The sequence below is a fragment of the Rhopalosiphum maidis genome, chromosome 2 (assembly GCF_003676215.2).
Source record: "Rhopalosiphum maidis isolate BTI-1 chromosome 2, ASM367621v3, whole genome shotgun sequence".
Classification (NCBI taxonomy): domain Eukaryota; kingdom Metazoa; phylum Arthropoda; class Insecta; order Hemiptera; family Aphididae; genus Rhopalosiphum; species Rhopalosiphum maidis.
Genome location: NC_040878.1, coordinates 2,628,681 through 2,650,750, shown reverse-complemented (window position 1 = coordinate 2,650,750; position 22,070 = coordinate 2,628,681). Strand labels below are relative to the sequence as shown.

General features: G+C 27.2%; 1 protein-coding gene across 1 annotated transcript; it reads right to left on the bottom strand.

Annotated features, from left to right (window-relative positions):
- Nucleotides 1–11,569: 11,569 nt before the first annotated feature.
- Nucleotides 11,570–22,070, bottom strand: LOC113555070 (G-protein coupled receptor Mth2-like). Its single transcript, XM_026959387.1, has 6 exons — nucleotides 21,626–22,070; nucleotides 19,677–20,163; nucleotides 17,047–17,125; nucleotides 15,231–15,415; nucleotides 12,879–13,044; nucleotides 11,570–12,737 (listed from the first exon to the last, which is right to left on the bottom strand). Exons 1-6 carry the CDS (start codon nucleotides 21,935–21,937, stop codon nucleotides 12,401–12,403), a joined length of 1,566 nt encoding a protein of 521 aa, XP_026815188.1. The 5' UTR covers nucleotides 21,938–22,070; the 3' UTR covers nucleotides 11,570–12,400.

The window sequence follows — 22,070 nt, the reverse complement described above, 5'->3', positions numbered from 1 at the left end:
TCATCGTAGTGGTCTCCTATCGGCTATAGTCCGTAGACATTTTGGGATTTATGCTCTTTGTGTGTGTGGCCGTATGATTGATCATCTGGCGGCAGCATACGGTTGTGTATACATATGTCATTATCGTGTTATCTCTTTCCTTTTTTCACTCATTATCCGGTAAGATAACGATTTTGTGCGATAATCATTACTCTTATAATATATAAAAACAATGGTGTAGGTACCTTAAAGTAAGTTTAGTAAGTAAGGTGTAGTTACATTAAAGTTTCCAGTAAACTCGTCCTGGATGAGAATTATATAATGACACGTAATATTATTAATTTAATAATATAAAACACGTATTTTTAGGAACCTGGGAGATCTCACTCGTCGAGTACAACCTTAAAATAATTATATTCTTAGTTATACGTATTACGCATATTGAAAAAACTACATTAACTATAAAAATGTAAAATTACTAACAAACGTTACTATAGTAACCACCCAACTGTTTGTTTTATTTGATAATTTAATAAGAAGTTTTTCTGGTTTTTATTTTATAAATATGATTTATGAATTATTGATAGCATACTTATTATATAATTATAAAAATTTAAATAGAAATGAAATTGTAATAAATGTTATATCATGTAGACATATATAGTGTTATAAACTACAAATATCATGCGGCATGTATATAGCTCAATAATTAAGTTTAAGTTTCTTGAAAAAGAACCGGTAAAGTTTTTCATATTTTCATATAATATGTTTGGAAACATATCTTTATAGTGTATGTACATAGATAAGTAGAGAGGATACATTTTTTTTATTTATTTAAATCCATCAAAATCGTGGTTTTTTGTCAATAAGTTTAAATTTATTTTTAAATATTTCATCAACAGTTTTATAAAAAAAAACAAATACTGTCTTGAAATATTGATACAATCTTCATTGTCATAACCGTTTTTATTAAATATAGAAAACAAATTCTCAGTCTGCGTGTTTCTATAACTATCTAACCCATTTATCTACATATTCAAAATAAATACCGATAAGTGGCAACAATATATAGGTTCCTTTGTTATCAAATGACAAATTAAATAGTTGGTTTTAACTAAAATGTAAAAAGTTTTTAAAGGATGTTTACCAGAACTCTACTATATCTTCAGCTGAGCATCCGGCATATTATCATAATTCATAATGTAGTAACGGAATCATATTTATCGTTGAGTAATCTTGGTTGGTCAATGGCCCATTTCAACGTTCAAATTGAATTATTAAGTTTTTGTGAATTGACCGTGTCCTGTTAAATGGCGTATTCACAAGAATTGTACTTCTCTAGTTTCTCCCGCTACCATACAATTTTCGGTAGGTATAAATATAAAATAAAGATCAAACGATCAGTACAATGGTCAACGTTGACGACTTTTTTGTTTTAGATTTTGTTTATTTAATTTGCACATGTATTCACAATTATAAATCATAAATGTAAAATTATAATATATTTTACTATTGTATAGTACTATAATTGTCTATTACTATAGTGTACATTTAACATAGATGATAGATACTATCACACGTTTTGCTTACAATTAATAATTTCAAAAAAAAAAAGCAATTTAAAGATTAATAAACTTCCTAAATCCTAGTGTTATATGGCAAGGTATGTTGCAATGCTGGCATTATATTCTTTATAGCTATATACCAATATTTACCGAGCGACTATTATGTATCGCCATTACGCTCAGCTCAGTATTATGGTATTTATGTATCAATGTATATAGGTACTAAAATATTATAATTGTCATTCACAAAAATTTTTGTTGAAATTATTGGTTTTTAATATATTTTCGTCGCTTTGGATAATGCATACACATGCTTATATTATATTATTTTTGTTACTTGATTTAATTATTTTTTAACGATATTTATCATGAGGTATGAACGATACTATTACAACAGTATATAAACCCAATATAAACTATTCGACACACGAATTATTGAAAATAATTTTTAAATAATTAGAGAGAAAAAAATAAAATAATTTAAGTAACAGTCAAACACTTACTATAAATAAATAAGTAAAATTAATATTAGGACAATTTGTATTACATATTTTATATATTTTTTTTTATTTGTACTTTTAGACTGTACGAGTAGATAATATATGAAAAATTAAATAATACAAGTGATTAATATTATTGATGTAGAAAAAATATATTAATAATCAAGTAATAAAATGTATGATACATAATGATAAAGTGTCTACTTAGGTAATTAGCTCATTCCGTATCTTTAATTTGTAATACAATTATGTTACATAGATTATAGGTATTAATTATATAAAAAAACAAATATAACATTTATTTTACATTATATAACCTATTTGATACAAAATTAAATTTTATATTGTATTCCCGAATATTAAACATGCACTAGATAATTTTTAGGGAGAAGTGACTTGCTGAATTTGAATTTGAGTTCATAAAATGCATACGATATTTTGGCATGGTCAAAAATTTGGAAATGATAAAATGACCTGCAGTTTTACAGAAATTAACCATGACTTTGCTAAGCACTTCTTATAGGAAAACATTTATTTTGGAGTTATAACTTTGTTATAACAAGTTGTTATAAAGTGGTTAGTTATTTAAAAAAAAAAATGTGCGAAATTTCACTTTTGGTTGAAGGACTTTTCAGATGTAGATGATTCATCGTTTAACGTTAATTTTGAATTATGAAATTCTAGATAATATAATATGTTTGAACTATTTTTAATTTTTCCTTATTAAAATATTGCTGACATCTTATTACATGAGTTAATAACATAAACATCAAATAAATGCGGAAATTAAATTTTAAATAATTTTGGTAATCGTTAAATATAGAGTAAGATTTAGTTTCTGTTCTCTCTTCACCTGGTTTATTAAAGATTATCTACATAGAATATCATCTGTAGGTACTATTAATACAATTATTTTCAAAACGATGTCTTATCTACGATTACGCCTTTTATTTTATTATTTTAGCTTTTTTTATAGTATAGTATTATCGGCGAAATCCTCTGCTTGTAACACACAAATTCCTAACTACACTAATTGTGTGGTCAACATATGCAATCAACCTTGTTTAATTTGTGTTAATGGATAGGAAAGTTTCTTGCAAATTAAGGACATCCACTTGTTTGTCTTCAATAAAAATATCCTTAGGTCCTACTAGTGGCTACTATACTAGGTACTACTACTAATACACACATTTGAGCGTACCAACGCATAATGTCCTCTAATCGGTCGGCGACCAACCGCAATGACATTTTTTTACATTTGTCCTTACATACATGAATGACTGAATAGTGACTATATTGTTAATACAATGGTGTACGTAAAATACTGCTACATACCTATTTTTCTGCAGAAAAATACATTTAACTAAATATAAAAGCATTTATACAACGATTGTCGAAGAAACGGTAGTTTTTTAATTCCAATAGTACCTTTGTTTTATAATGTATATGACAGAACTATGGAAGTTTACACTGACAAAGGCTTTTGTAAAATTTGGTTTTTAAAAAAGGACTCACACAGTAATACAGGCATTTGTTGGCTCATGAAAAAAGATTATTATTTTGTTTATATAGGATTGCCATTTTATATTTAATGTAATTGGATACATTTTAAACCTGTATTTTACAATTTGTTAAACCATTCATTTATTATATACGTATTATCACGTTTTATTCTGTTCGATTACGGTTCGATTCGGTTCTTAATCTTAATACGCTATTTTATGAACGTTATGGTCTTTATTTCAATAATAAACTCGTCATCGCGGATAGGTAAATTAACTGACTTTCTTCTACCACATTTATTATAAATAACTGTTTTTGATTTAGGTATTAGTAAATATTACGCATTTCATAATTTGAACATGGGTTATAAGTTTATAACCTAATATAAGATACTCTATTTTTTATGTTTTTAACTTCATTACACCGAATGTTAAATAACGAATTACATAAGGTTTAAATCATATATATAAAATGCTTCATTTTTAATGACTAACGAGAAGTACACGGGGAAAACGAATCAATTATGAGCATGGGAATAGACATTAAAGCGTTCGTCCAATATGCAATTTAACGTAGGTATATACAAATTATCTACGAAAAATGTACACGTAAATATGTGATCTATAATAATGTACTTATGTGTACATTTAATTTTACAAAAAATATGACTCATCAGTGAAAAGTGGTTAAAATAAGATTTTTATTATGTGTTACATCATGTTATGATATGTGACACATAGTAAAAAACTGCAAATCGATTGTGAGTATGTGATCCACATAATTTATTAATATATCAATATATTGTGTCTCATGGTATTCAGAGTTATAGTTTTAAAGAAAGACAGTAATACTGTGGTTGGAAAAACAAGCCTTACCATTTCTAGAGACCGCCGATAAGAATTATAACAGCATTATGTATATCCTTTCTGAAGGATACTTACAAATTGCTAGATTGTATCAAACCATAGGACAAAATGTTTTAAAAGGTAAAAAACATAATTCCACGAACTATATCAATGGATCCGATAATGTTATTTTATATGGAAATAACAGTTCTATTACGATCCATATTAATAATAAAACACGTGTATAAAAACCAATATATATAAAAGTATAACTGTAGTTTAACTAAGTAAAAAATGTTTGAGGGAAAAAAATTTAAAATAATTAAAAAAAAATTAATTAATTGTAGTTTGTATATAATTTAATTAATGTATTTAACATTTTTTTAAATATGTATATACAAATGACAAATTAAAATTATAAGATTTTACTCTTGAATATTTTTGAAAATGTAAAAGTATAAATGACAAATGACAATTATTGCCAATGTTAAATACAGATTTCAACTATACTTAAATATATGCTTAAAAAATGTTACATAGATAAATGTTATGATTATATTTAATTATGTAAATCTTAATTCGAAAAAATCGAATAATGTATTTATTTTGTACGGGGCTTTTTTTTCTTATTATGCGGCTTTTTTTTCCGATGAATATTGTTTTTGGCTGTCTTGATTCCCAATGACGCCTAGATTAGCGAGGCGTACAGCAGCTTACTGTTTGCTACTGAGCCCAGCAGCGCATGTTTGGCCTGTGATGGGCCACCGATGTTTAGCATGAGCCACCCGATCGTCCTCGCTGACTCGGTTGCCTTGGTTGACGCCGCCGCAATGTGCCTGGTGAAGGACAGTCGAGAGTTCAACTCTACGCCGAGATATTGGATGAGGCGCTTGATTCAGTGCGATATGGCCCGGAGTACTGGATTGAGAAGAGCTGCAGCTCGTTCGCCCGTTCTGGAGATGCCTAAGACGGCGACGTCATTATCGAAAGCTACTAATTGGACACCAGGTGGAGTGTCGATCTTGAAAAGGTCGTCGTAGAAGACGTTTCAAAGGGCTGGTCCGAGAACCGAGCCCTGATGGACACCACACGTCGTAATCCTGCTTTGCAGACTCCAGCCAACCAGCAGTTTCCTACCTTTGAGGTACGATCCGAACATCTTGTTGAGTTATGGAGGGACCAGATTGACTCGTAGTACGTCGTCGATTTTGGTCCACGGAGCCGTGTTGAACACGTTTTTTACGTCTAGCGGAGACGGCTACGCAGATGTCACGATGTCGTGCGGTGTCGGTCGCCGCCTTGTGCGCGGCTTCTAGCACGCGCTCAATTGCGTCCACTGTCTACCTGCCGATGTGGTAGCTGTACACTAGTGCGGTCCCCTGACCGTTGACCCGTGCAGTCGAGGTGTTCGTTTAGCCTAGCAAGCACTAGTTGTTCTCAGATTTGCCGGCAGAGTGCAACGTGCACAGAGGCTTGAAGCTGGATGGATCTTCTACTAGCTTGCCGGGTTCTTTATGGAGCTTTAGAACTAGTTTAACGGTCTTCCAGCGAGACGGAAACTTTCTGGCAGCAAGGCACGCTGAATAGTTCAACATCTGGTCTATGCTTCTCGAATGGCTGATTTTAGTTTTTTCTTTTTAGGCGTGTATGCCTCACGATGTGATTGGATCTGAAGTTGATGATCTTGCCGTCGGGACGACCTTTGACTGGTCCTGTGAAGACTATTAGTTTGATGGTGGACGCTCCTTTTCTCATCTGGTGGCGCTGCCCTTGGGGGCATGCAGGCGTTGCATGCGACTTCGAAGTAGCTGCCTCGAAGTAGCGGCTGAGGTGTCGTGGTTAATTGTTAATTGTGCGGCAGTGGAGATATGCGTCAGAAGTTTATCCAGGTCAAGTCGTTGGAAGGAACAACATACGTTTTAATTGGTTTTTCAAAATAAAATTATTGTTCACTGTAGTTTGAAATAAATTCTTATTAATTTATAATTTGTTAAGATTCTTGATCTATAGTATTTGACATAACCAAGTCCTGATTATAAATATTTAATTGGATATGCTCGGAAATTATTAGATTATTTTGTACATAAATTTCAATTAATTTATGGCAATAACTTAATATCACATAATATCCATGGCTTTCTTTATTTATGTGATGATTATGATCAGTTTGACCTTCTAGATAATTGCGGTTGTTTTTGTACTTGAAAATTATATGAAAGAATTAAAATCATTGATTAGAAAGCATGAAATGCCTTTACAACAAATTGTTAACTGATATTTTGAAAAGTATTCTAATAAAAAAGATAATATAAATACTACAAACATACAAAAACAAATAAGGAATCGCATTGATGGCATTGCAACTGTTGTTCAAACTAATAAATTAAATATTGAAAAACTTCTAGACTTGAGAAATAACTTCGAACCTTCATCTATGTCAGCTGAAAAATGAGATTTTAATATGGATAACATTTTTTCAATTAAAAATAAAGATGATTTGTAAGAATTTGAGTCATTGATTTTCAGTAAAAACTAGGTACCGAAGTTTATTGGTAATATTATTATTGTTTTTAAATATTTTACTGTTTATTATTTATTTTATTTATTTATACATTTATTATACATATATTAGGTGATAGGTGAGTAAATTGTCTTTATTAATTACCAACAATATCGGGAATAGTGTACATCAAATTTGTTCACGTATATTTTATGACAAACTCCTATTAACTTATTCATTACTTGGATTTAAGAAAAAAAAAAAACCATTTTTAAATTTTAAAGTATTTGATTAAAGTTAATAATATAAAATTTCAACATTTGGTTTGCAGAATACAAATTGTCCAAAATGTTACATATGGTTTAGAAAAAAAAGACAAATAGTTTATTAAAGTGATGTCGAATCAGTAGATTGTGATTTTTTAATCATCTCATCTTTTAACTCTATTAAAGCATTCAAAGCTGATCGTTTGTATCAAGTTTTATGTCGGGATTATGTTTTATAAGATGCCGTGAGCTAAAACAAATTACAACAAAGCAAAACAAAAATAACAAAATATATACCTTATGTACCTACCTAGATAACAATTTATTTTCTTTTTGGTAGAAATTTCAAAGTTACCTACCTATCATCAAAATGGTTTATTGCATTTCTATGCTATTATATAAAGTTTCTACAATTTTAATATTTTTTACCTGTATAGTACAGATAATAATTGTGGTAATAAAATTATTAAATTTCTTTTATTAAATATTTGGATTTTTTAGTGGTCAGTTTAACTTTATTAAAATTGTGTTGTTACTAGTCTATTATTAATGGTTTGGATTTTAAAATATTGAAGTTTAATAGTTTCAATTAGAATTAATAAATTTTTATTTTTAAGTTACAAGAGATTATTTGAGTAAGTATACAGTAACTAAAATTTAAAAAAGTGACATAATATTTCAATTACTATAATATGAGTTTTTACAGTTAAAACTGGGAAAATTATTCTGGTGTTCAGTATTATATATAATATTTCTGTTATACCAGTCCTTTTCCAATTATTAAGAAAATTATCTACTAGAAAATTTCTAATTAACTTTAACTTTTTTGTAGGTACCAACTATATTTTTTTTCTTGAACCCAATTTATCAATCCCTCTTTGTTCAAACTCCCAGAATCGTTTTTCGTATTTAATGATATGTCGTTGAATTTAAATTTAATACACCCACTGTCAACTCTACATCTAATGTACAGTAAAGCGGTACCCACTTGCCTAACTTTATTTTAAATGTCTCTTATTTTCGGTTTTGTTATTCATACATATATTAATTATTATTAAATATTATGCTACCACGGGTAAAAACTTATTTATAATTTTTTTTTTAAATTCAAATTTTATAATTTGCAGGTTTTCATCTAATAGTGCCATAATATTTTTGATGGATGTTTATATTAATATTTGTTGATTATTTAAGTGAGTATATTTTAGTTTTGTACAAGTTGTATCATCTTATTGTATATTTGGATTTGTCGTTTTAACTGAATGAAAAGCCTCAAGGCCACAGTTATTTGTAGTTCACAATGTTCGCATAGTACCTAATCGTTGTTATTATTATACGGGTAGCGATAATATTATAACTATTTATAAATAATTTGAATTTATAATAGACACAGTGTAAAATTTTTAATAATAATAATAATGATATATTATGGCTCAATATTTTATAGCAATTCAAAAAAATCAACACTTAAAACATTAGATATAATACACGATGTGATATACAATCGATATACAGTAGAATAAATAAGCTTTTAACAAACTTTTTATTCTGAATTACTAAAAATTACAAAAAATAACCAATAATACATCCTTACCCTTTAATAAAAAAAATTACAATATCAATCATACATACTATGTTATGAAATAATTCAAGAACCAATTATAAACATATACTTATACCGACGTTCGACGCGTCGAAAATCAAAAAAGTACTAGAATAGGCATAGCTATTATTGATTCTAGGACACACTATAAGATGTATTAATACTTCGATTGGAGAAAAATCGTTACTCAAATTGCGAAGAAATGAAAACCAAACTAATTCAAGCAAAATATTTATTACCAGAAATCATCCTCAAATTTGAAAATCAAAGTATTTTTAGTACCCCGAAAGGTGATGAGCGATGAGATACAAATAAAAAAAATCATTATAAAATCATTTACCAAAAATTAAAATCAATTTTATGTATAATAATAATTTAATATATTTAGTTATATAGTTTATATGGTTTCATAATAAATTGGTGTATATAATTTCTATAAACTAAATTATAAATTATTATAGATATAAGATATACAATATAGATATAGATTATTATTAATGTATGTGTATATTTTTGATACTGTTGTGAGACCCCTCTTAAAAAATAAATTGTATAAAATATATATATGTACTGTTTGTCTATTTGTTAGTTTTAATTATAAATAATTAAAATACAAACATTTCTTATAATAAAGTAACTAAATATTCTAAATCATATTGGTAGGTCAAATATTTCAATAAAAATTATTAAAATAGGTAGGTATGTAACGTAAATAATACAAATTGATAGGTAAATTACATAATTATCGATAAGTAATGAAAATGTTGTTGGTACTGTTGTGAGAACCTTCTTTTAAAAAAAATTGTGTACACTATATATATACTTTTTGTTTATTTTTTAGTTTTTATTGTAAATGGTTAAAATGTCAATGTACTTACAGAAGAAGACCAAAAAAAAAAAAAAAATGAAATTAAGAAAAATATTTATCCATTATACAGTGGGTAAATAATAGGTAAACACCGAATACTAACTGGAATGTTTGAATGATCTACTTTTCTGCTTTTCTACTTTTCTACCTAACCTAACCTATCGACCTTACCGTTTACCGCCAGTACAATAATATATATTTCTTTTTCTGCCACCACAAATTTCAGTTTCTATATTTTGGTAACACCTTACCATGTAAACAAGTGGAGTTGTTAATAATTGGTAATGATTTTTAAAATAACAAAAATAATTAGGTATTCAATTTTACAAATTTTTTAATGTATAATTTTCATCTGTATAAACTTTTGCTGTACAGTTTTTAGTTGTACACCGCTAACGAATAAATCGTGAACCAATTCGAAATTTAAAATGATCCAAAATCAACTGCTTTTTACCACGATTACCAACTCTCGATTATATTTTCCATTGTGTGGAGCGTACTGTTTTTTCCACGAACTTCAACACAAACTAAAATCTAATAAGTATCGTAAAATCTATACAAGTATAAAAGATCAAACCAGAAACGCTTCATCTTTATTTCCAGTTGTCGCATGAATTTCGAACGTAATCTTTCCTCTCTTTTCTATGAATGGAGAAAAACACACGGTTGTGAACATAATATTATCTGTGATAAACTATACGTAAGTGTATTATATAATATTTTAATTCTTTCAATCAGGGGTTACCAAAATATAAAAACTGAAATTTGTGGTGGCGGATACAGGAAATATATATTATTGTACTGGCGGTAAACGGAAAGGTCGATTTTGGCGGGAAACGGTGACGCCCGAATGTTTCAGTAGATTTGAGGATCGTAACTGAACGGTCAGTGCACAAATGTAGGTATACCATTCAAGAAAATAATTACTATAAATGGTAACATTCAGAATTTTAAAGAAAATCAATAAAACGCGAATCAAGACAAAAAAAAATATTCAATACGAAGCCTGTCGAAGACCATCGCCACCGACGAAGGTGTTCGATGTGCCGTCACGATAATCCGCGCGAATCTCGACTAACCAGTCGACGCACAATAACTTCGCTACCGGCGGCGTAATTTTAATTCGTGTCACGGTGGCTCCTCAATATACCGTTATCATTATTTAACCCAAATCACATTTCATATCTTTCACACTTATTTAGTATTTAACAATTATAGGCAGAATTGTTGTATTTTAAAACTCTAACAATTTGTTTTGTTTAAAACATTGTTTGAACAAAAAAAAAAAAACAGTTTAAAACAAAAAATACGGTTTAAAAAAAAAACACAATATTTACTTGGATTTTACACTGTTTTAAACATATGATTTATTCGTTTCAAACAATTATAAAAACGTAATATATACATACTATACAATAAACAAATGTTTAAAATGTATGTTTTAAATGAATATTAAAACATATTATATTACATATAATATGTTTATAATATTACATATTATTTAATGAATATTATTTTCTATTTTATGTGTGTGATTATAAAAAAAAAAAGGTATGTGAAACATTGTTGATGATCTTTATTTTTTTTTTAATAATATTAAATTTGGCCAGGAACTCAATCATGAGGCAGACTGATACTGCATGGAAACATAATTTTGCTGGATTAATTAAAGTCAGCGTACAATACAATATAGTTAGGTACATAAAACATATTATGATGTTAAAATACCAGTGTTACATTAAACAATAAACATCTAAAAAATTCAGTGATTTAGTAAATTATTACATCAAAAATATTACTTTTACAAAAACAATACTACCTATATGGGTAATTTTTTTGTATTTTTTGTGATTTGCTGACTTAGAACTGTTTGAAAATATAACCTAGATAATACATATTATTTAGTAACATATATTTTATATTCTAAATGGTTAATGGCACAGGCTGTTTTAGCTATGATTAGTAAGAACATAGTAGTTATAATATATAATACATAAAAATAATCATACTTATAAGTAATAAGTTAAATAATAATACCTGTGATTTATTGGCCAAGTCCATAATTAATTAAGTTATTAGCATAAGCTTAATTAATTTTTATATACATATAGTCGGTTGTTAGTTGTTTTATTTATATAGTCTGATCAACTTATTTGTACTATCCAAAGGTATGAATTGTGATTTGGGTTAAATAATGATAACAGAATATTGAGGAGCCACCATGATTGTGCATGATTTAAAATTACGACTACCGGCGGTTAATCCCACTGGTATCTTATGAGGAAATCAAAAAAATGACTTTTTGAGGGCAATTGCCTCGGCCATGGTCTCTCGGATGAGACTTACGATCGGACGCTACTTTTGTAAGCTGGCCCGACGTATGGTGTCATATCCCAACCCTGTCATTGTATGTCCATCAAAACTGTTGATGGAAAATGACCTCCGTCGCACATAGGGCGACGGGATTGTCGGATGGAGGATTTTTCACCCATTATATTTTGTTTATATTTAAAAACCAAGGATGGAAATAAACAACTAATTGATTACTCTATCAAAAAACTTCCTTTTATTAGGACATGGTATCTCGCCCAGCGTGAGTATAGTTTCACATAGAGTAGAATTTAAAATAAAAAACTCAATTCTAATCAAAATACAAATCGTAATCAAAAGCATATAAATTTTATAATGATGATAATTATTAATAAAGTTTTAAGTTTAGTATAAGGAAATTTAATAAAAACTATTTTATTTTTAATACACAATCATTTAATTTAAAAGACGTGTAATTGATTATTGGTTGAATTGCTTGTACTTTCAGTGGACATTTCAACTGCATCTTTATTTTTTACATTAGAGCTAGTCTTAGATGGGACGGTTTTGGTAGATGTCTTAAAAAGTTGGAATTGTGGACACAGTTTCTTATTTAATAAATTTAATATACGTTTTTTACAAACAAAAATTAAAAATATTAACACTCCTTGCAAACAATTCCCAATATTTACGACATACCACACAGCATCAAGACCACCTGAACTTGTTGCCCATGATATAATTTCTGCTAACCAATTGACACCCATGACGATGAATAATTTCAAATATAACATGAATCTAGAAACACAATATACCTATAATATTCCAATTTAAATCCATTGAATAAATAAAATAATTTTTATTTCTATTAAATATAACCATCAATTTTATATTGATTATACAGTTCCTTATAATATAGATAAAATTCTTAGTACTTACCTTTGTTTTTCATGGTCCACATTTTTTTGGCTTTCAGATCCTCTAAGTACTTTAGCATCTCTCGTATGTTTGACAATCACTATTGCCGTATGAATAAACATCAATAGGTTACTAAATAATAAAGTACCGATAGGACCATAAAAATATAACAGCGTGGCTAAATCTGCTAAAATATAAATGTATATATTAATTAAATAACTAATTTTAATAGTCGAGTACTAATTCGTTAAAGGTATTCCATCTACTCGATTTTATTTTATTTTAGTATCTGTTAAAAAAAAATTAACTATGAATTTTTTAATGACGAGTGTATTATAGTGTATGTAATATTTTTTTTCAATACAAGTAAACAAAAATATTTAATATTAAAGCTTTTATCGTATTTCGTTTTGAAATCAAGAAAAAAAAATATTAAAAGAAAAATTATTTTAAAAAAATATGATAAAATCTTGATATAATTAAACTTGAATATTAAAACGATAAATTCGAATCCTAAAACGTCGTTGGCTCTTACCGCATAAATAAATGTATAATATATTTTATGTATCCGCCTTTTCAATAATTAGGTACTTATCGTAATTATTTAAGTTACAAATTCATACTAGTTTGGCTTTTGAACCATATTTTATAGATCATATAGGGATATTATGTACTGAAATAAGTTATTGTAGTTAATACCAAAACGCATACTGACTATGAGATTTGGATATTAATAAATATATTATATAAAATAAATAATAAAAATAACAAAACATTTAAAATGTGGAAATTTTTTAATTATTTTATATTTGTAACAAAGAAATTTAATTATGTTTTGTTTCCACATACTAATTATTTATTATTTTCGACCGACGTACAAACTTCCTATAAAAACTCATATTTTGTCATTTTGATAGTTGGTTAGTATACTGCTATATTATTATTTAATAATTACATTAATAACTTAATTATAATTAAAAAAAAAGTTTAAAAACCTCAAAATTAACGTAGATAACGTTTATTTTAAAAATCGGTTCGTAGTGGTAACGGCGCACCAAGTTGCATTGTATTTCGTGATCCCCCACTAATCAACTATACGTATTTTATACTGGCGTGCGGTACAGTCATAGTGTTGCGTACCGATTGGTGTGTGCATATTGCATAGCTCTTTTTACTTTAGAAGCAATAATAATATGGTCACGACATAGTAGTTCTTTACCGAAAAATATTTTTTTTAGCACCTCAATATTCTTAATGAACAGTTTATAATGATTAAATTAAAAAAAAAAAATAAAATACCCACGAGCCGCCACTGGTTGGTTCTAAAGATGATACTAGAAAGCCTATATAGGCTCTAGAATTCTAGATGATACTCTCAAATATTGGTATAAATACTAACGCTTGAGAGACGTCACACGTATATAAATTATTTGTTAAAAACCATTATGCCTGGGCAATTTCCTACATAAAAAGGAGATTTTTACTGTACAATTTTGTTTTTATTTTTACGATCACTAGTACAAAAAATGTTATTTCATTTTGATGATTTGATTTAAATTTTAAATACGATAATAGGTTTATTTGTATAAGTGATATCGCCATATTGTCAATAAAAACGACTTAATTAAAGTTCTATTATTCTATTTGATTTTTTTTTATATCGGTTCTTTTCCACACAAAATCGCTATTTTCTTTTAGTTGTGTAATAAAACAAATAATTTATGATACTGATTTCATGAGAGTGTTTGTAAATTATTATGAATATGTATTCAAAACAAAAATTTAAAATTTTGAATTTTCTTAAATGCATTCAAATTACCTATATTATACGTCTTAAAAATGGTTCTGTGGTGCACTCTAATTCTTTAAACTTGTAGTGTAAAAATTACTTTATTGAAACATAATACAGCATTAAAAATATTTCATTACTTTCTCGTTTATTAATTTAAACATAGCATTGATATCACATCAAATTCGCATGTTTTTATAGATATTTACTATAAATAAATCAAATGTCAAAAAAACTATTATTATTATTTACAGCAAAAAAAGAGTAGTCAAATGTTTTTTTTTTAAATGTTTAAATTAAATTAAATATATTTATATTTTTAATCAAAATCCTTATAAGAACTAAGAACTAATAGCAATAAATATTATATTATGCACTAACTATTTACAATAAATTTATTTATTTAAAGTAATTATTTTATTGAAATGTAAAATTGTAGAAAAAAATATAAAATATAAATATAGGTAATATAAGTAATAATAAGTGCGACAGTATAGTCATTCAATTATTATGAATTGAATTAATATCTTTTGTACAGAATTAATTCAATTTAAATATAAACAACTTTCTTAAAAAATACTTACAATCAAACCAACATTTCGTAACTCCGAATTCTGGACGAATTGCACCAGTTGGTAAATATGGCAATTTTTCCATACCTAATGTAATTATTGAAATTAATAAGGCACACCCCCACGCATAAATGGAATAAATAATAAACTTTTTTGATTCATCTTCTCTTATATTTCCTCCTAATGGTCTAAATCCACTGAAAATTAAATACATAAATAAATAAATACAATTATTTAGAAATTTTTCTATTTATAATTTAAAAATTGTTTCTTGCAGTAAATTTAAATGTCTATTCTTAATTAATATAGAATTTAGTACATTATTATAATCTTTTTTTTTCAAAATAGTAAATACTGATTAAATTTGTCAAAAAATAAAAAACATATTATTCTAATATCCAATGTTTTTATTTTACTTCTTATTCATAAATACTTTAAATTTGAGAGTTATCTCTATTACGTTCAAATTGAAACACGTCTTACATTTTAAATGGGTTGCTATCTGAAAATTATCATTTTAATAAGCGGAATTGTTTACAATACATTACATTTTATGTTAATTAATTAATTTTTTTTTAATAATATTTATAGGTGCGTAAAAATGTAGTATATATAATGGTATTGGTGGACGGGGTATGCCCACTGCTTATAATTTACTACTTTATTAATTATGGTAGTATTATGACGGGCATTTTATATATTTAATAAAATACGTACATATTTTACCTTGTAATTGCATATAATATATTAATACTCAATATACTCTTTTATTAAACATATTTACAATTTAAAACCTTTTTAATTTTAAATTTTGATAGCATGTAACCAGTAATGACATAATAATAATATGTGTATATTGGACTGACATCCATTTAATGGTTAAATTTTAACTAGTAGTAATAATAACGAGTTTTTATTTTTACGAATCCATCGCGAATTATAAAAATCAACTACTTACCAATATATTAAATTATAAAAACACTTTAAATTTTAACTTATGAATATTGAAACGAATGTAAATAATGCATATCAATTGTATTGTTAATAGCTATTAATGTTAATTTTATTTCGTTACTAAAAAATAAAATATTTTACTGAATTACGCGGTTACGTCATAGTGAGTAATGACCGTACTTATATACAACATTTTAATTATATATTAAAATATATAAAACTTAAATTGATAGTTCTTAATTGGAAACTAAAAGAAAATGTTGTTCCATTTCCTAAAAACATATACAATTATAATCTTAATTTAGATTAAATAGGCGTATACTAGTCTAGAATCCTCCCCCTCCAAAAAAAAAAAAAAATATAATGATAAAAAAATCATTTTTTATTTTACTATTTTATTATTATTAACGAACTATTGAGATTTTATTCGTGGATAAATAAAACATATAATTCATGTATACATTATGTAAAAAAGATAAATATTAAAATATAGGCTGGCCTGATTAAAGTTAATACAAATTGCTTACGGATTTTTAACGAATGATACATAATCGGTTAATCGAACGAAAAAATGTAATGCTATGCGGGACAGTTATGTAAATTTTATATGTTAGAAATATAATTTATGTACAAAATCAGAAAACCAAAAAAAGTATTTATCTTTACGCTAAATGTTAGTATTTGGCAACCAAATTTAACATAGATACATTTTGTACGAGAAACGAAGTGTATGGGGTTTAGCTATTAAGTACCTATAAAAATTTAATAACGCAAAAATACAAATGGAGGTAAGGTTATTTTTTGGATATAGTCTGAAAATATTTTGACTAGTATGACAGTATAGCTACCACTCAATATACAATATTTTATTAACCTGAAAGTCCACCATAGATCAAAACACATAACATTAAGCCAGAAAAAACTTGCTATTAATGAGAATTGAAGGATATACGCTGAAACAAAGAAAAACATTTAATTAATAGTGTATATTTAAAGTAATTCGCAAAGTATGCAAACCCCTATTTTTTCTTAAGCAATACACTTATTCAACTTCTGATTTCTAAGATTTTTAAATATACTTGACCAAAACATACTCAAATTCTAAATTGTTTTTACTACTTTCTTAAGGCGTCAAGTGAGAATCCCTTCACCCCTTTTTAGTGAATATATTTTTTAAATGTTGATACACTTAATTCAAATTCAAACGAGTTGTTTTCCAGTAATTACTAATGTTTACACTAAGAATAATTTTGTTTAAAAATTATTTTACAAAATTATAGTATACATATATTTGGTAATACTGGATATTAGGACAACTTTAACGTATTCTATACTATGTTTAATGTTAATATATTAATATTAATTACCAACATTTTAAAATCTGAATAGCCAATACGTCTTACAAATCTATCATGATTGATCTATATTATTCTTAGTATACAATTTTAATTAACTAAAAAACTATTTATAATATGTAATTTTGATTTTGATATGTCAACATTATTCGGAAAATTATCCTCTAAATAATTTACGTCAGAAAAAGGGAGTTTTCAATTAAAAAATAGAACTTTAAAGGACACTCCTCAAGTAGTACAAAATTGTCCAGAATTTGAAATTCTGGTCTTTAATTATATTTAAAAATCCAAAAATCAAATTTTAAAAACTGCAATATTACAATTTATATATTTTAAAATTGTATGTGATTAAATAAAATATTGTAAAATTCAAACTATAATTATTTCATTAGTTTCTGAAAATTAATTGAGTTTTTTATTTTAAAGATGTGCCTATACCTAGACTTTATTATCTATTTAAGGTGTCAACAATTACTAATATATGTTTGTAGGATGTGTACCGAATTTTTAATAATATGTGTGGCTTGTAACTTTCCAAGCGACAGGTTGAGTGGGCCAATTGGTATTATTATTAAACCTGAGTACATATTTTATAGACAAATATCAGTGCACATGAATAGCCGACTATGAGGATATAACGAAGAAAAAGAGATGAACAAATAATAAATGTATACCGAAATTAAAGTAAAATACATAATTAAATAGATTATACAATTCAAATATTGAATCGAGCATTTTTATCACCAAAATTAGATTTCAGATTGCAATTTGTTGGAAAGTCTTGATTTTATCGTGTAGGTTTATTTTCTTGTATTATAACTCTGACGAGGAAAAAACCTATTTAAAACAGTTAAAACAACTTTCACTTTGCATAATCATCAGTTATTTAGTGCCAATGCGACAACTACCCACATCTCGTACTTCGTAGTTCGTACATCTTAAATTTAATTTTTAACGCGACTTTGTCACGATAATTTATAGTTAAAGAATTATAAGGATTTTTATTAATATATTTAATTGTATTTTTTTTATTTAACTAATGCAACTTGGCCTATTTCAATTTAAGAACTAGACATGTTTAGCTTTTCGTGCTTCTGTAGTTTTGTAACTTTTGTTTTACCCATCACACATTTGAAACTAAAATTGATCATTGTTATTTTTCACAACTTCAAAAATCAATTAATCATATATGTAATGTATATATATATATTTGTTAAAATAAAATAAACTTTAAATCATCCTATTTTTGTCAAAAGGTTAATGAATTATGATAATGTTTACAACAATTTACCTGAACTTTATTTTACTTAAAATAATTTTCTAAAAATATAAATTTTCTTTGTAGCTATTTTTATATATATTTTCAAGTATCTTTTTACATAAAATAAGTACAATGCTATTTAAATAAATCGCAGTTATAATTACTAAATAAAGATTATGATATTAAGATAGATGAAAAAGTGCTGTCGAATTTTTCTTGATTAATAAATATTATAAGTGGATTTTTCATCCATAAAAAGTCGTTCAATTCAACCTAGGTACATAATGTTTGTCCGAGTATTATTTTATCACATGTTATAGCTATTATTTCGTATTTGCGTGTTATTAAAATACATTAATATAGTAAAATGTATAATATTAATATTTATAGGTGTGTATTACTATTTAGTAGGTTTAGGACAGTTGTATTATTATATAATAATGGTAGTTGATTGTGTTAGTAGATACTAGTTAAATTAAAAATGTTTACATTAGCATAATAATATATTTCAGTTATAAACATTATAAACAAATTATTTTCATTATATAAACAAAGTATGTAATATATTAATATGTATATTATATATATTCAATTATCTCAAAAAAATATTATATAGGTAGAGGTTTCAACGTATAGTATAATGTATAATATTATTATAAGTAATTACTGGGCTTATGCAGATATATTATTATATATCAATGGTAAGTTTTTGTGTACAAATCATATAATGTGTTGCTTAAAATTATTTCAACGAATAAATAATTTAATACATTTATATAATAAATTAAAAATGTTGACATTAGTATAAAAATATATTTCAGGTGTACCCATACATTATAAACATATTATTTCCATTACATAAATAAAGAAGATAATATATTTACTTACCTAAAAAAATGCACCATGTTTTATCAACACTATCATCTACGAATTGAACAATTATTAGACTGGTGTAGCCCACCAATAGCGTTGCTACATGGCACATTAAAGATTTTCCATGTAAATTCTGTAAGTCTCTGATAAGCGCATAAACGAGGAACGTTGTAAACAAAAATGGTAGCGATAACATCATGCCGATGGTATAAAATATATTTTGTCCTCCTGAGACTTCAAATTTTTCTGGAGCACAGACAACTGCTAAAATTTGATAATTTAATTCCGAAAATTGCTCCAAACAAAATCGATTCGGTGCAACAATCATTTTTCCTGATTCATCTAGTAACCTTCCCGCTTTATTTACTTGGAAAATATCATCTTCTTCCACTGATGGATCCAATTTATATTTGTGACCACATATCAGTTCTTCATAGACTATATGAAACAAGTCCGTCTCATATACATCAACCGTCCCGTTTGCATTCACAAATTTTGGAATCTATAATATGAAATTAATTAATTCTTAAATCTAGAAATGATACTATTTCTTAAATTGAATATACAGTTTTTATACAAGTAAATAACCTGGCTTTGAATATATTGAATAAATTCGAACTCAACACAAAAAAATATTATAGACACCACTGCCAAGATAAAAAAATGGCTCATCCCCCAGTTTTGATAAAATATCCTCCAATCTGTCATATCTGTACACCATTATGCCACATTTTTAAACTATTATTATGTATAACCCAAAATAAAGTTCTAAACATTTTTAAAATAGCTATAATAACTGTTATACATAAAAAATACACCCATACTTCAAGCCATTGTTAACGTAATTGAACATTAATAGGTCTATGCTACTAAAGTGATGCAGGAAAAAAATTTGCAACTATTTAGATCATTAGATCTTACTAAGCCTTAGACACTGTTGATCATAGTAAACTATTAAATAAAATGTATGATATAGGTATTACTGAATTGGATTTATCTCTTTTAAAATCGTATACTTGGAAAACAGAAAACAGATAGTAAAAATAAATAACACTATTTTTAATGAACAAACAATAAAATATAGTGTGCGTGTACCGCAGGGTACGATTTATCCAATTTTTTAATAAATGATATAAAACTACTATGTAGTATGTTATGCCGATGATACGGTTTTGATTGGTACTGGAGTCAACTGGGAAAAGTAATGAAAAGTATTGAAGATGACTTGGTATTCGTTAAAAATTAACTAAATGATAATTTGTTTCTAACAAGGTGTATTTTTTTTTGTTTTGATAAATATACCTTGGTTTCTACAACTTTGATAAATCCACTATCATATTAAACTCTAGGTCCGAACATACATTGCTCCTCCATAGATAAAATTAAAATCCATGAAAAATAATTTTAAACAGTTCACTGTAATTCGGTCACATAATGTATATCTCATAGTTTATACAGAGTACTGTGTACATAATATATTATAATAAATCTAATAAAGTAAATATAATCTTAATAAAAATAATAACTTTATTACATTTTAATTAAAAACTTAACCTGTTTATGTACAATGTACATTTAGGTACAACTAAAATTGTGTGAATTCTGCGAAGGTCATAATTAAGTGATTTTGTTTACTATATTGTAGAATTACAAAACTATTATTTTAGTCAGCAATAATTTATACGGTCTTAATAAATCAAATATTTTTATGATGAATATATTAATCAATGTTGACGTGCTGAGTAGGATTAATATTCAATTAGTCTCGAAAAATGTATAATATTACGAACGAACATAAAACCAGGTATGCATTAAGTGGTTACCTACGCATGAAATCTTGCCGAACTAACTGTACACATGCACTAGACGATATTTATTTTTATATTTAAAGTCGGTAAACTATTAAAATATTATTCATCGATTCATCACGTCCATTCTCGTCCGTATTTCGTACGCGCCTCTACCTTGAATTCGGCGACGCTGACCGACGCGTTCAGTGGCGTGCATCTGTAATTCACGTACACAGCGTTTGGCGGGCAGCATTTGCGGATACACGTTCCTGTCTTGCACGTGCAGAGGACGTAACCGACGCCCTGTACCGAGCGGTACGCGGTCTGCGGGTACGGTTTTTCCGGTTGTCCGGCCCACAACACGTCGTTAATTAGGTGAGCGTTTTCAGGCGCCGGTCGGGAAGCGTTCATTGGACACTGATCGTCGGCAAAGGCCGCGGCTCTCAGCAGAAGCAGCGTCGGCAGCCACGCGAACCGACGGCCCATCTCGCGTAAGCGCGTGTCGACGTGACGGAGAAGATAATGAAAACGGCGAACACGGCGATAATAATTTTTTAATTAAACGTTTTTATGCGCAGAGATGCGATACGACTGTGCGCCTCCGTGGCGCCGTGCCCGT

Coding starts and splice junctions, on each gene's coding strand:
- LOC113555070 (XM_026959387.1), bottom strand. CDS start 21,937: ATGGGCCGTCGGTTCGCGTGGCTGCCGACGCTGCTTCTGCTGAGAGCC. Junction 15,416..17,046: donor GATCTATGGTGGACTTTCAG/GTTAATAAAATA, acceptor TTTAATTTTCAG/TGGATTTAGACCATTAGGAG. Junction 13,045..15,230: donor TACGAAATGTTGGTTTGATT/GTAAGTATTTTT, acceptor TTTATATTTTAG/CAGATTTAGCCACGCTGTTA.